The sequence below is a fragment of the Convolutriloba macropyga genome, chromosome 7 (assembly GCF_964194025.1).
Source record: "Convolutriloba macropyga chromosome 7, txConMacr16.3, whole genome shotgun sequence".
Taxonomy (NCBI): domain Eukaryota; kingdom Metazoa; phylum Xenacoelomorpha; order Acoela; family Convolutidae; genus Convolutriloba; species Convolutriloba macropyga.
The window spans coordinates 15,198,476-15,213,276 of NC_134474.1; the positions used below are offsets into that span (position 1 = coordinate 15,198,476).

Sequence of the window (14,801 nt, forward strand, 5' to 3'; positions counted from 1 at the left end):
AAAAATCCAGTCAAATTTGTGTTGAAAATTGTAAGATAATTTGAGTGAGTCTTTTTACCGTAAACCACACAAGGTATAGTGGAAGAACTGAGACTTCTGTTTTCAACTCGGTTTTGCAAAGTTTGCCGACACACTATTAGCTTTACTATAAAATTTGTCTTCTCTTTCTCTTGACTGTTTTGTTTGTTTAGAGAGATATTAAGTGTGTGGTGGATCCAGTGGATCCAGCGTGCTGGTACCAATCCCGACAAAAAAGAGGAGGGAAACTGCAAAAATTATTCTTAAAAAAATAAAAATCAATCTGTTGTTAACTTGACTAGAGCGTTTTTTCCTACCCGGGTCGAGAAAAAAATGCAAAAATATGAAAGATAAGCGGTGAAAAGTTAGTTTTTTCGCCGCAAATTTCGTACATAATTTTGCGTTGAAATGCGGTGAATGCGGTGAAATTATGTAAGTTCACCGCTAGACTAAGCGGTGATCTTACAAAAATTCACCACAATTAACCGCTAAAATATGCAGTTTCACCGCCCTTACAAGGGTCCGAACCTCTCACCTCCTGCATGTCATCCACTTCTTCTTTCACTGCGCCATCTCTCACTACATTCTATTATTTTTTGTTTGAATATAAATCGAATTCACTCTACTTTCTGCAAAACATGCGCGGTGAATTTTTGTAAGATTTGCAATTTTTAGCGGTTAAATTACATATTTTAGCGGTGAAATGTGGTGAATTTTTGTAAGTTGACCGCTTACTCTAGTGTTAAAATTACATAAATTCACCGCTTAGAAAAGTAGAAAAGGTGTCAAAAAGATGTAAGATTAAGGGGTAGTGTTAGTGGGAAGGCAAATCTAACAATTCTTCCCACACTCACCATTAATTTCACCGCATTCTTTGCTGATCTCAAACATCTTTAACAATTTTTTCGAAGCAGTGAATTTATGTAATTTCACCGCTAAATTCAGCGGTTAAATTATGTAATTTCACCGCATTCACCGCTTATCTTACAAAATTTGGACACTTTTTTTCGAAGCAGTGAATTTATGTAATTTCACCGCTAAATTCAGCGGTTAAATTATGTAATTTCAGCGCTACCAGGCGATAAAGTATTTTTTCACAGCATTCACCGCCTGATTTATGTAATTTCACCGCATTCACCGCTTATCTTACAAAAATTTCCGCTTTAACCGCTTATCTTACATAATTTTGCGTTGAATGGCGGTGACACCTCGACCCGGGTACAGTTGTATGGCTAATTTTCGCTACAGACATTTTAGAAACCTGAATACAAATCAGATGTACAGCTTTAGCACATCTACTGTTTAAAATTAATATGGATCTTAATACGGTTTTCATATAACTTTTCTACGTTGACTTTAATACTGTCTTGCCAAATTTTACAATTTCGAACAACATGGCCCATAACTCCAGATGTGACTCAGCAGTGTCTGCTCTATCTCTGGTTGAAATTGCACATGAGCACTATTAGTAGTGCTGTGACTTTATAGTTTCAGCTTTTGACAGAAAAGAAGATATCCCAGGTTGAGGTCGCGCTCGAAATCGCCTCTGATCAGACCGTCCCAGACCGAAGTGACCTCTGATCAGACTAATGTGCGTTCGAAACGTCCCTGATCAGACTAAAGTGCGTTCGAAACGTCCTCTGATCAGACTAAAGTGCGTTCGAAACGTCCTCTGATCAGACTAAAGTGCGTTCGAAACATCCCTGATCAGACTAGTGTGCGCTCGAAACTGCTTCTGATCAGACCGTCCCAGACCGAATTGACCCCTGATCAGACAAGTTCCAGACCATTGTCCAGACGAACGTGCGCTCGAAGCTTTTTCCAGACCATGTAATTCGAGCGCACCGGGAACAAGTGTGCGCTCGAAACTCGTCTGATCAGGGGTCACTTCGGTCTGGCCACCTCGACCTGGGATATGCCGGAGAAAATCCCTATCAAACAAGTTATGAATTAACAGTGATTTTTTTCAAAATTAGAATCAAAATGGGAGTAATTTAGATAAAAAATTTGAAGCAGGACGGAGTTCTTTGATATAGGCAACATTTCGAGCTGCTATATAGATACCGTTTTTGTATTGAGTGTCATCTAAAATTATCGGAACTGGGGATATACTGAAACAATTTCCGTTCTTCTCGAAAATTCTGCAAATGTCCCAATACTTTTCAAGATCAAATTTTCTCAAGTTCGATTTGGCAAATATAACCAAGCCTCCAAATGAACTTCTGATGACCAAAACTTTAATGTCATGCGATGAAATAACTTTGCTGATGTTGTTAATGAATTTTGTGTACTGTGGTGTGCCTGGTACCATAAACAACGAATCGGTTCCGCGAGAATTTGTGATGCAAATATCCAGGTATTCCAGGGACGCAAAGCGTGACAGAATAGCTGAAATATTCCTAAGACTGTTGTCAAATTTGGGCGAATTAAAGATTAAAAGCAGCGCGTTCAATTCTGCTTCATATTCGAATAAAAATCGAAGACTATCCCAACTAAAGTCCTCAATATATAATGTTTGCAAGTGATTGCAATGTTTAATTGCATCCATGAACCAGTAGCTAATTCCCACAGTTTTGCAACTCTTGGGAAGCTGAAAAGATGAAATAGAAATTCTTGCACTTCGGTCTTGAAACCTATCTTTCCCGAAATAAATAGTTGTGACGTTATTAAATGTTTTCGGAATTAGTGACATATCGGACATCAAATAGCTTTGATTAATCCGTAAATGTAAAATGTTGGGAAAATAAATATCTTCCGAGTGCGAGAGGAGAATGTTGAGAGGAACAATGTTAAGATTAGTCATCCGGTTCCAATTTGAAAGGAGTGCCAAATTATCCAGAGACATTTTATAACCCTCAATTTGAAGTTCGGCGACATTCGGCATGATAGCAACCAGATTCAAAATGACGTCATTGAGAACACTAAAACCACTGTAAATTATTTTCAACTTTTGCACTTCTGGCAGTAATACTGGTTCTATGAGGTCCATATTTTGTGATGGCCGTATGATCATTTCAACTTCTACTCGAATGTTGCGATTTGAAGCCTTTAGATAATCTAAAACTGACCTCAGGTATGATAATTTGTAATAAAGAATATCCATCTCAACGCAAAATAATTTGACCTGAAACAATTTCTGCATCATCGTTTTGTTCCAATCAAAAATTTTCAAAACGTCTGGTGTTTTTTGAGTGGTTCCATTCAGTTTAATAGAAAGCACGGAAATTTTCCAGTTCGTCTGATTGGCGATAAATTTCAAGTTGGTGTAGTAATGAACAAAATTTTCGAAGTCGAGGCAAAATTCGAGGTAGCTGTGATCAACTGTATGGAGCAAATAACGAGAAATTGATCGCAACGACATCAGTGATTGATAAGAACCAGATTGGTTGAACACTTGACGTATGTTGACACCTTTTCTGGAGTTGTCAACTTCCCGATTAGAAGAAAGTAGAAAGCGGCAAATTTTTTCCAGAATATCGAAAGGTAAGTGTAGTAAACTTGAAGGAAAATGTTTCCTTTCCCCGGTTAGCAAATAATTTAGGTTTTTTTTTCACTGAGTAGTTTGAATATTCTGATTAGAAGTGCCTGAAATTAGCCATCAAAATACATACCCTGGTAACGGAGAAATTCTTTTATTATATATTTTGTATAAAAATATTTTTTAATTGTATTTCAATATACATTATTTAATCATATTTTATCCGGGTAAAAAGAAACAGCTTCCTCAGAGACCTTATCTGATTTTGTCCAGGTATGTCCATCACGCTTTTTCTCTACCAAAGTTGATTAATAATTTTAGGAAAAGAAGTTGTTTTTAAACCCGTTTAATAACGAACTAACGAAAATTGTATGATCACGGCAGTAAGAATGATTTGCAGAGAATTCAATACGCTTAGAAAATATCAAACGCAGATAATCATAACCGAAACTGCGTTTATATGTGAAACTAATTTGATTAGAGTCAACTAAGTTCACATTTGATTATAAGCAGACCAGTTTTGCTGTTGAGCAATGCATGCAAACGCTTACCATAGTTGAAACATAGATCGAGAACTGCATTTAAAACAGTTCCAAATTATGTAACCGTATAGCTTAGTCGGTCAATAACAAATATTTGAAGCTAAAACATTCCCCAGGTCGAGGTGGCCAGACGAATTGAGCTCTGATCAGACCAGACCATCTTTGAGCGCACACATGTTCCGGTGCGCTCGAATTACAGGGTCTGGAAAAGGCTTCGAGCGCACTTTTGTCTGGACAATGGTCTGGAATTTGCCTCATCAGAGGTCACTTTGGTCTAGGATGCTCTGATCAGAGGTCACATTGGCCTGGGACGATCTGATCATAGGCAGTTTCAAGCGCACACTAGTCTGATCAGAGGCCGATTCGAGCGCACACTAGTCTGACGAGAGGCCAATATGAGCACATTTTTTTTTTTCAAGTTTTTTTTGTTTTTTTTTACTGAAATTTGTTGTCTCTGGTAAGAGTCAACAGTAAAGCAGCTTTCTGGTCAGAACTCCATCTGAAAACCTTCGTCAGGTGGTGCTTCTTGTAGTATGTTGACTGAGATGCCTTCCTTTGCTAGTAATGCCAGTCTCAAAACGATCCTCCATTGCTCCCATCGCGTGGGGGTTCTAGGGTGGGTCGTTCTTAGAACGATTCTATCCCAAGTAGAGCGCATTCTTTAATTGCTGACTGCTCCATGTGACGCCTCTGGCCGAGAAATATACAATTGAAGGGTGATTGCTAATCCGAGCTACAATTCTGGATTCGAGACACGAATGCACTCTCCATTGTCAGCTTGAGTTTTACAGCTATGCAAGTTGCTATGGAATTCTGTTACGATTTTAATTCTATTTTCTACTTACGGAAAGCGGACGCAATTCCACTAACAAACTGTCGTTTTACAAAACAGGTGATTTTGATAAGCAACTGAATTCAAGAGAAGAAATTGAAAAAAAAATTGCTTGAGATAATAAAGTGGGTTGTGTGAGCAGTTATGAATGAACAACTTTTTAGTTGGAGGTAAAATTTTCATAGATGAATAGTTATAAGTCAACAGATGAACATGTTAAAATTATGAAGGTCATTAATTTATATATATATCTTAAAATCTGTCTAATATATACATATATATATATATATATATATATATATATATATATATATATGTATATAATTATATATATATATATATATATATATATATATATATATATATATACACATCACACACGTGATTGATCACAAGCATATTCCAACTCCAAAAAATTAAGCAAAGAGGAGTAGAGCTCAACAATCTCTTTAGAATTTAGTAGATAATCAATTCTTTCATCTATCAGTACATTAGCTCCTCTATTGTAGACATATTTGTATATACCATAAGTTCCTAATCATTAATCAGATAAGAGTCCCGTATATTGCAAATTAAGTTTGTTTTGTTTTTAGTTTTTTTTCCCCACAAAGTATTGGTCGGAAGATATCTTTAGTCAGCTGGCTTTCGGATGCACAGTCGACTCTGACAGCTGCTTTTTGTATCTCTCGCGTGAAATCACATAACTTTTGCTCACTCAAAGTTATACGATTTTTTGTGTCTATAAGCGTAGGAGGAAAATTACCACTTTTAAAGGTAATATTATTCGTAATATGATCGCTTGGTCTGGTTTAAGTGTTGAAGCACAAGTAACATCACCCTAGATTACACTTGACATGTTCTCTGACCTTTGTGTTGTGTGGCATTGAAGAGTTTCCGTTCCGACACTTTTCCTGATCATCTAAAAAAATATGTATCAACATACAATTTTCAGTTAAAAAGTAACAAACGAGATAATTCCAATCTACGTGATTTTTGTGCGAAATCACACGAATCTCCCGGGCTGGTGTTCACGAGTTTTCATGTGATACACCCGAGTTATCGTGTAGTTTCTCATGTGGCTGCACAAAATTTTTCGTGTTAGCCCACATGATACTTCGGGTTTCTCAGCTGAATTTTTGAGGGCTTTTCACGTTAAAAATAATGAAATTTTTTTCCTAAGAAATTGCACAATTTATTTCTGGGAAAAAAGCAGAATTATTATGAGGGTTCACCCAAAAATTTCTACGCTATTACCTGAGAAATGACACGAAAACTCGTTTGAATCACATGAAAACTGGTCAAAGCCAAACCAAGAGATTCTGGTGGTTCTACACAAAAGTCTCCTAAATTCAAATTTTTCGGTTGTTACAATTTAGCTCAAAAATCGTTTGTCATATGTGATTTTGTGTGAAAGTGCTCGGGTTAATAAAATGGGTTGCGTGAACAGTTATGAATGAACAAGTTTTTAGATGGATGTAAAATTTACATAGGTGAATAGTTATAAATCAAGAGATGAACATGTTATATATATATATATATATATGTTTATAAATAAATAAATAAATAAATAAATACATATATATATATATATATATATATATATATATATAAATATATATATATATATATATATATATATAAATATATATCACACATGTGATTGAACACAAGCATAGTTCAACTCCAAAAGGTTTAAGCAAAGAGGAATAGAGCTCAACAATGTCCTTGTAATCTAGTAGATAATCACGTCTTTCATCTATCTATACGCTAGCTCCTCTGTTGTAGACATAATTGTATAATCCTAAACATTAATCAGATAAGAGTCCAGTATATTGCAAATTCTGTTTGTTTTGTTTTTAGTTTTCTGTTCTCCACAAATTATTGGGAGGAAGATATATTTAGTCAGCTGACTTTTGGGTGCACAGTCGGTTTTGACCGCTGTTTTTGTATCTTTCGTGTAACGTCGCACAATTTTTTCTCGTGTGATGAAAATTTACACGATTTTTCGTGTTTATAAGCGTATGCGGAAACTTAGGAATTTTTCATGTAATTTTATTCCTAATAATTTTTAAGAACGCTTAGCCTGAATTAAGTGTTGAAGCACAAGTAAAATCTGCCTAGATGAACCTTGACAGGTTGATATATGATTTTTTATGTTACATCACACGAGAAAAAATTACAGTGTACTGTAAAATTGTTTGTTTTATTACTTGTTGGTATATGGTATGAGATACCAAGGACATTTTTAATAATTGCTCCCCCTGGGTACCTAGTAGAGAATCGTCCCTCCCCTCTGTTTTAAAATTTACCAAAATATTATTTGGCCTACAGTTTGGATAGCCGAATATCAGTGTAAGCGCAATTGCGGACCACTATTCACGGCAATACCTCATGCGCTGTTGGATGTAATGAGGAAATCGCGGGTCAATGAAGTGTGACCACCAACCCGACTGTCAGAATTTTTTTTTTTTCGTTTTCTGTTCCGATTCGGCCCAATCAACATAGAAGTGCGTAACTGGGCCGAATTACATGAAGCTATCGCTTAAAGTCTATTCCAGCAATGGTTTCGAATTTATTTTTGTTCCTTTCAAGTTTGCACTTCCAAGCTATAATTTGCTTTTTGTTGGAGCGTAGTAAAATTATCCCTGATGACGTTATGTTAAAACTCGTGATTAATTGTACAGAATTTTCTTGTCTTTCAAAAGCTGTTGTTATCTCAGCTGAGTAATGCACGTAGTGGACTGATGCATTTAGTGGATCCCTTTTGACGGATTGCTTCAGTATTGCGCCTACTCGACAAACTTGCAGTGCATTTCTGTTATCAAAAAACTTCTGATTATAAGCTTGCTCAGTCAGCGGTCCGTGAAACCAAACAGTCACGTAAATATATATAGTCTCGCGAACAAGAAACACGACTGGGCAGATGTTGGAACGCTAAAAAAGGAAAAATTATGTAATATTATGTAAGGTACCAAATTTATGTAGATGTGGATATATGAAAAATCGCCTTGCCTCTTCTAAGCGTAGATTTTACATAATTAGGAGTGTCTAAGCATTACGGTTACAAAAATATAAAAGTCCTTGTCTGACATATCTTTTGTTATTCTTTGGTTTGGGTGGCAGAAGGGCTTTGGTATTTGAGGCGGCAAGCGGCAGTTAGGGAGGCGGCGGGGGGCTGATTTTTGCATTTGGGTTGTTTAGGTATGAGTGTGTATTGGGGGGGGGGGCAGCTGATATGTGGGCGAGAAGTTGGCGATGGGAAGGCGGGGGTTGGTGTGATCTGTAGCCGGGGGAGGTTAACTACGTGTTGTTTACTACTTATTAACAAGAGATTTCCAGATTACAATGAATTGCTAGGTTGCACACGTGGGTAAAACATAAAACCCGCAAATTTTACAAATCAAAACAAATCAGAAGTCATCAAAACAATCAAAACAAATTAAGGAAAATCAAGCTTGTGCTTGAACACTCCGGGCCGCGTGCATGAGGGTAAAACTGAATACTCTTGTTGTATTTTACAATTTAAGATTTCGACAATCAAGTTTACATGATTCTTTTGCTGATATGTAATTTCAACATTGTTTTGTAATGTCGAAGCTGTTAAGATGATCTCTGGTCATAATTGAGGGCATTTTGGCTTTCTATGAGTGTGTGTATGTGTAAACTTGTTGTACACTCTTCCGAGGCGACACACATACACCGGCTATATGTTGGTGAAAGTTGGTGATCATACATTTGCTTCGACGTTTTCATTTGATGCGTGGTAGTTGGAATATTGTGTTGTTGAATGACAAATATGTGAAAGTAGTTATTAGGCTTCATGGGGGCTGTGAAAGTTGAAGTTTAATCGAAGATTGTTGGCAGCATATACTGTAAACTCTGTTGATGTGAAGTTGTATACTCTGTCGATCAAAAATTATGTGGGTTGGATTCCGGAGACGTTAGTTTTTTTTTGTCGAACTAGCAAATGGGGGCAAAATAACGAAAACTTGATGATCACTGTTGTCGGTGAGGTGGATTGAGCTGGATTCCGCGTAGCTTTAGGGAAGTTAAGGACTTAGGGAAGTTAAAAATATCTTTTCGTTTTGTAGTTTCAGAGTGTTGTTACTTCTTCATGTGTTCGATTGTTTGAACTTGTGTGAGTTGAATATTCGATACGCTGAATTTGGACACAATGATCATGGAAATTTAAAACCAATACGTCGTTTGAAATTTAAAGTTTAATGGTTTCAAGTATTGTGTAAAACTTTAGCTAACTTGACTGCTGGTCTGTTCAGCACTCCAGTTGATGTCTTAATTTCGAAGGATCGTGCTCGTCCGTCCAATCCATTGTGGCATTTTGCAATTCGACCCATTGGCCAAATACCTCTCGGAGTGAACTCATGCAAGAGCCAGACTAAATCGCCTTCTTTCAATTGTTCTGATTCTGTTCTCCATTTTGGTCGACTGATAAGATCTGATGTGTACTCCTTTTGCAAACGTTTCCAAAAATGGTCCAGTAATGTTTGTGTGTAAGAGAACTCCTTTTTACTAAATGTTCGGCTGGTTGATGTCAACGGTGCTAAAGGGCTGTAAGGGCGTCTTAATAAGAAATGATTAGGGGTTAGTGCTTCTTCATCGTTTGTGTCTGAGGAAACATATGTAATTGGTCTGGAGTTGAGAAGTCCTTCAGTCTCGGCTACAATTGTCTGAAAAATTTCGGCTTTCAATTTTTGGCTGCCTAAAATTATGAGCAAAGTGCGTTTAGCAGACTGAATTAGCCTTTCCCATATCCCGCCGAAGTGAGGGGCTAGAGGTGGATTCAGTTTCCATGTAATATTTTGCTGCTGTAACTGGGACTTGATGTAGTCGTTATCCACATTGATTTTGCTCAGATCCAACATTTTTTTCGCTGATGTGAAGTTCGATCCATTGTCAGAGATGATTAACTCGGGATATCCTCGTCGCGAAACAAACCTTCTAATGGCTAGTAGACAACTATCTGTGTCCAATGTCTGACAAACCTCCAGATGCACAGCTCTAGTTACAAGACAGGTGAAAAGACATACGTATTGTTTTTCCAATTTGCGATTTGTGTGCTCAATGAAAAAGGGCCCGAAAAAATCTAACCCAACATTTAGAAAGGGATATTGTTTTCCTGCTTCTGCAAATCGGAAACTGGGTAGGTCGGCCATGAGGGGGGTGATATTTTGTGCTCTCCATCGTCGGCAAATGAAGCATGTTTTACTTAGTTGTTTCAAAAATCGTCTAAGACCTACAATGATGAAATCTTGTTGCAGGTGTGCTCGGACAAACTCTGTTCCAAGATGTCTACAGTCGTTGTGGGCTTGCTCAATTATTAATTTGGTAATATTATCCTTACTGTCAAGAATAATTGGATGTTTCTGGCTGTAGGGTATTTTAGCGTGCTTTAGTCTGCCTCTTGCTCGTATTAAACCATCTTTGTCCAGGAAGGGAGTGAACTGTAATAACTTGTCCTTTTTGTCTAGTTCATTTTCCCGTTCAAGGTTTCTTATGCTTTCAGAAAAAGTTTTATGCTGTGATTGTCTCAATAGATGGTGTCGTGCGTCTTCATAACTGTTTGTGACTGGTCGTTTTCGAAAGATATTGACTGCTTTCATTACTGTTTCGGTCCGTCGCATAAGTTTATTCCAACTAGAGAAATCATTAGTGTCAATAACTGTGTTTGAAGTTTCTGTACGTAAAACGTTCATTGCTGTAAATTGCTGGTCTTTTTGGAAATTTGGAACGGGATTTTCTAGGAGAAATTTTGGCGCTGACAGCCATTTTTCTTTCAAGTCTGTTAAAGAAAGTCCTCTTGTTCCGTGATCTGCAGGGTTGATTTTACCAGGTATAAAATTCCATTGTTCTGACTTAGAGTTGGCTAAAATTTTTGCAATTCTATTTGCTACAAAAACTTTTTGGTGTTTTGTTGATTTAATCCAACCTAAGGTGGCCATACTGTCAGTCCAGAACTGAATTTTGTCAAACTGTGCTGTCATTTCGCTTCGAACAAAAGAAGCAAGTTCTGCTCCCATAGCTACTGCTTCTAGTTCTAACTTCGGGATGGTTGTTGTTTTAATGGGGGCAACTCTTGCTTTGCTAACAACATATTGAGTTGTTATTTCTTCTGCGCTTGTTGATCTGATGTATATTGTCGTTGCTATTGCTGTACTTGATGCATCGCAAAATATGTGAAGTTCATGCTTAGCATCTGGGTTGGGGATCAGACATCTGCTAATAGAAATCTCTGGCATCTGCTCATATTCGTCGACCCATTGCTGTAAGTCGTGTTGGAACTCTCTTGGAATCTGATTGTTCCAGTTGTTACCTTGTTTCACTATTGATTGAAGAATGCATCGTACTCTAATGGAAAACGGCGTGATGATTCCAAGGGGATCGAACAATGATGCGGCGAGTGAGAGCAATTGACGTTGTTGCATGCTTTTGACATCCAGTTTTAAGTCTGGTCTTTTGAAGATGAAAATATCTTCCTTGGCATTCCACATTTGTCCTAAAATGCGTTGCTCTATCCCTGTGTCTGCATTTTCTCCAGTTATTTTCATGACTGTGTTTGGGTCGTTACTAAAAAACTTTGTAAGTTTAAAGCCACCTTTGTGTAATGTATCCTTTACCTCTGTTGTTGTGATTACTGCGTTTTCGGTTGTGTTGAAACTTTGAAGGTAATCATCCATGTAGAAATTGTTTCTTATGGCTGAGTAGGCTTCGGGATTACTTAATTTGTTGTCTTCCGCACATCTGTGGAGTATGTAGATTGCACATGAAGGGGAACAAGTTGCACCAAATATTAGTCTCTTGTACTTGAAAATTGTTTCTTCTCCATCTTTGTTCCACAAAAATCTTAGTGCGTCTTGGTCTTCTGTTCTGATGGCAACTTGCATGAACATCGCTTCGATATCACCGGTTACTGCAATCTTGTACTGCCGAAATCTCAGAAGAAGTCCTACAAGGCTGCATAGTAGATCTGGTCCGGTCAAAAGAGCTTTGTTAAGTGAATGTCCTTTGTATACTGAAGCTGCATTTGTGACCCGTCTTACTTTTTTCTTCATTTTATGTTCAACGGGGTTGTGTGGGAGATACCAAAGTTGTGAATTCATGAAACTGGGTTGACGTTGTGTCTCTTCAACAAATCCATTTTCGATGTCTGCTTCGATGGTTTGGTTGTAACGACAAAATAGGTCTGGTTCCTGTTGAAGTCGGTTTTCAAGTGACTGTAATTGTGCTTTGGCAAGAAAGTAGTTGTTCGGTAGCTTAGTGTCATCTTTCCAAGGTAGTCCGATCTCATAACGAGAACCGTTGTGGCATGTCGTCCTTTTTAGTGTTTCAAGAGCTTTCCTGTCATCTGCTGTCAGTGTCTTTTTTCCGCTCACTAAACTTTTTCCCTCCATTGTCCAAAACATTTGAAGCATGTCGTTCTCTATTTCCTGTTCTGGGTTCTTAATTCTGTTGTAAAGCGTGATGTTGTAATTGATTTCTTGTTTATTACTGGTTGGCTTGTATTTCTGTGGTATTGGTCCTGTAACGGTCCATCCAAGCTGCGTCAAGACTCCGTATGGGGTTCCGGGTGGTCCTGTTGTGAATTTAAGTGGTACTGTTGCTATGAAGGCATCCGCTCCGATTAAAACTCCTATTCTGTTATCTCGTATTTGTGGAAATGTGATGTTGTTAAGATGATCGTAGTCGGCGCAGATAGAGTTCAACATCTCAACGGGTACATTCGGCATTTGAAAGTCAGATGCTGACGTGGCGTACACCGGTAGGTTGAAAAGAGGTCGGGTGCTGTTGAGTGATCCAATTCCCAGAAGAACTTCAGTTGATGTTATGATATGTTCTCCGTAAAGTGAAGAAATTGGTACTGCAATGTGATCTGTGTTTTTTATTCCGAGTGCTTTTGCCATTGAGTTTGTTATTTGTGTGTTGTCGCTCCCGCTATCCAAAAGAGCATATGTTTCTATTGATACGTCTTCAGTGTAAAGGATAACCGGAATGGCTTGAAGTTGAACTTGAGGTCGTATCCACGAGCTGATTTGGTTGTTGCTGCATGTGTGATTTTGTGGTCGTGGGTTGCTGTTGTTGTTGTTAAAGTTCTGTTGCCTTTGGCTTTGATTTTGTGTGTATGTTTGGTTATGAGAATGTCCGGTGTTCTGTTGTCGTGAGTTTGTATTTGGCATGAAGTTGTTCGGATTGTTATAGTTTCTATTGAAGGTGCTTCCATTGTTGTTGTTGGGATTGTAATTCTGATTGAAACGGTTAGTGTTATTGTTTTGACCAAACGAATTACGTGTGCTGTTGTTATGATTGTAACCAGCCATTCTTCCATAGTTGAATCCATGTTGTTGAAACTGTGATCTGTTTGCGGTTATCTGTGTTTGGTGTCCGTTGTTTTGCAGACCACGATTGTTGTGATAATTGTTTGCAGATTGGTTTTGAACCTGGTTGTTTGTTTGTTGTTGATGTTGTTGCTGTTGGTTTCTTTGCTGTTGCTGAGTTGGTGAATATGTCTGTGAACTGTTAAAGTTGTTTCTGTGAATTGTTGAGTGATGAAATCCGTTGCAGTTTTCGATTCGACATCGGTAATGACTGTTACACTGTCCTTTTGGGTGTTCGGTGAGGCAATTTGGGCAAATTTTCAGTTGTCTTACTGTTTGTTGTCTTTCGTTAATATCTTTATTGAGGAATTGGTTGCATTTTCCTAAGTTATGACTGTAACCACATAGAGGGCATCTTTTGTTACTTTGCTGTGGGAAGAGTCTGTTTGATTTTTTAGACGAACTGTTTTCTTGATTGGTTGGTCTTTGTGATGTTGACAAATCTTCGCAAGCTTCTGCATAATTATCGATCCAGTCCTTAAAATGTATTAAATTAGGTTGAACAATAGCTTGTCTAAGGACGTATTCGTTCCATCTGATTATCATTGTTGGCGCAAGTTTATCTTTTGCAATCTTAAGGACAGCTGAGGATTGAAGATCTGATGTGAAATTGTGAAGTATGAACGTTTGAACCATTTGTCTAAGAAACGCTGCAAAAGATACAAAACTTTCGGGGTTATTAATGGTCGGTCTGGGCCATTGTTCCAACTTATCAAGGTAAGCTGCTGTAATATGCTGTGGTTTCCCGAATCGTTTTTGTAATTCTTGCATTGCTTCATTATAAAACTCTCCGTTGTATGAGTATCCAATAATGCTGTCTTTGGCTCTGTCTGTGAGGGCGTTTTGAAGATATGTCATCCGTTGGGCATCTGTCAGTGTTACATTGTCATGTATTGTGGCTTTGAAAAAACTAAACCAGTCGTGCCATCTCAATGGATCTCCGCTGAAGGATTTGAGTTGAGTTTTTGGAAGATTAATGGTGGATGTGACATGTTGTTGTTGTGCTTGTCGTGGCAAGAAAATGTTTTCTGTTGTCTGTGTATGTTGAAACTGTCTGTCTGGTTGTTGGCCAGTTCTGTTGATGTAATTTGGTAGTCTTTGGTCCTGTGCGTTTAGATTAAAATTGCCAAGATTGTTGTTCGTTTCTGGGATTAGGTTGTTGACGGCTTTTCTTCTAAATTCTCTTTCATTTGATTGGTTACCTCTATTGATTTTGTTCGCATCTTGATAGAAATCGATGCTTTGAAGACATTGCTGTTCTTGATTTTGAACATGTTCGTGAATATTTGAAGTACCTTGACCTTGGGTCTCCTGTAATTGGGTATTTGTTGAAGCAAGGTTAACATCATGGATCTTGTCTATTTTTCTTTCTCTTTTTCTGGCTCCTTGTATTTTTGGTTGTAGTCCATAATGCGTTGAGTTACTGCTTAGTCTGATGTTGTCGATTTGTTGATGATCGTCGCTTTCATCGTCTGTTGATTGTAGATAATTACTGTCGTAGTCTGTTGTCTGTTGATTTCTTCTGTGTAAAGGCGTGATTT

The 14,801-nt window shown here is 37.8% G+C and overlaps 2 protein-coding genes across 2 annotated transcripts in view; both read right to left on the reverse strand.

Moving 5' to 3' along the window:
* The window catches only part of LOC142342638 (DNA-directed RNA polymerases I, II, and III subunit RPABC3-like), a 569,350-nt gene that overhangs the window by 328,883 nt on the left and 225,666 nt on the right, over positions 1–14,801 (reverse strand). The window lies entirely within an intron of this gene.
* On the reverse strand, positions 1,997–4,035 carry LOC142342952 (uncharacterized). The gene is made up of 2 exons (XM_075394631.1): positions 3,751–4,035; positions 1,997–3,515 (listed from the first exon to the last, which is right to left on the reverse strand). Exons 1-2 carry the CDS (start codon positions 3,777–3,779, stop codon positions 1,997–1,999), a joined length of 1,548 nt encoding a protein of 515 aa, XP_075250746.1. The 5' UTR covers positions 3,780–4,035.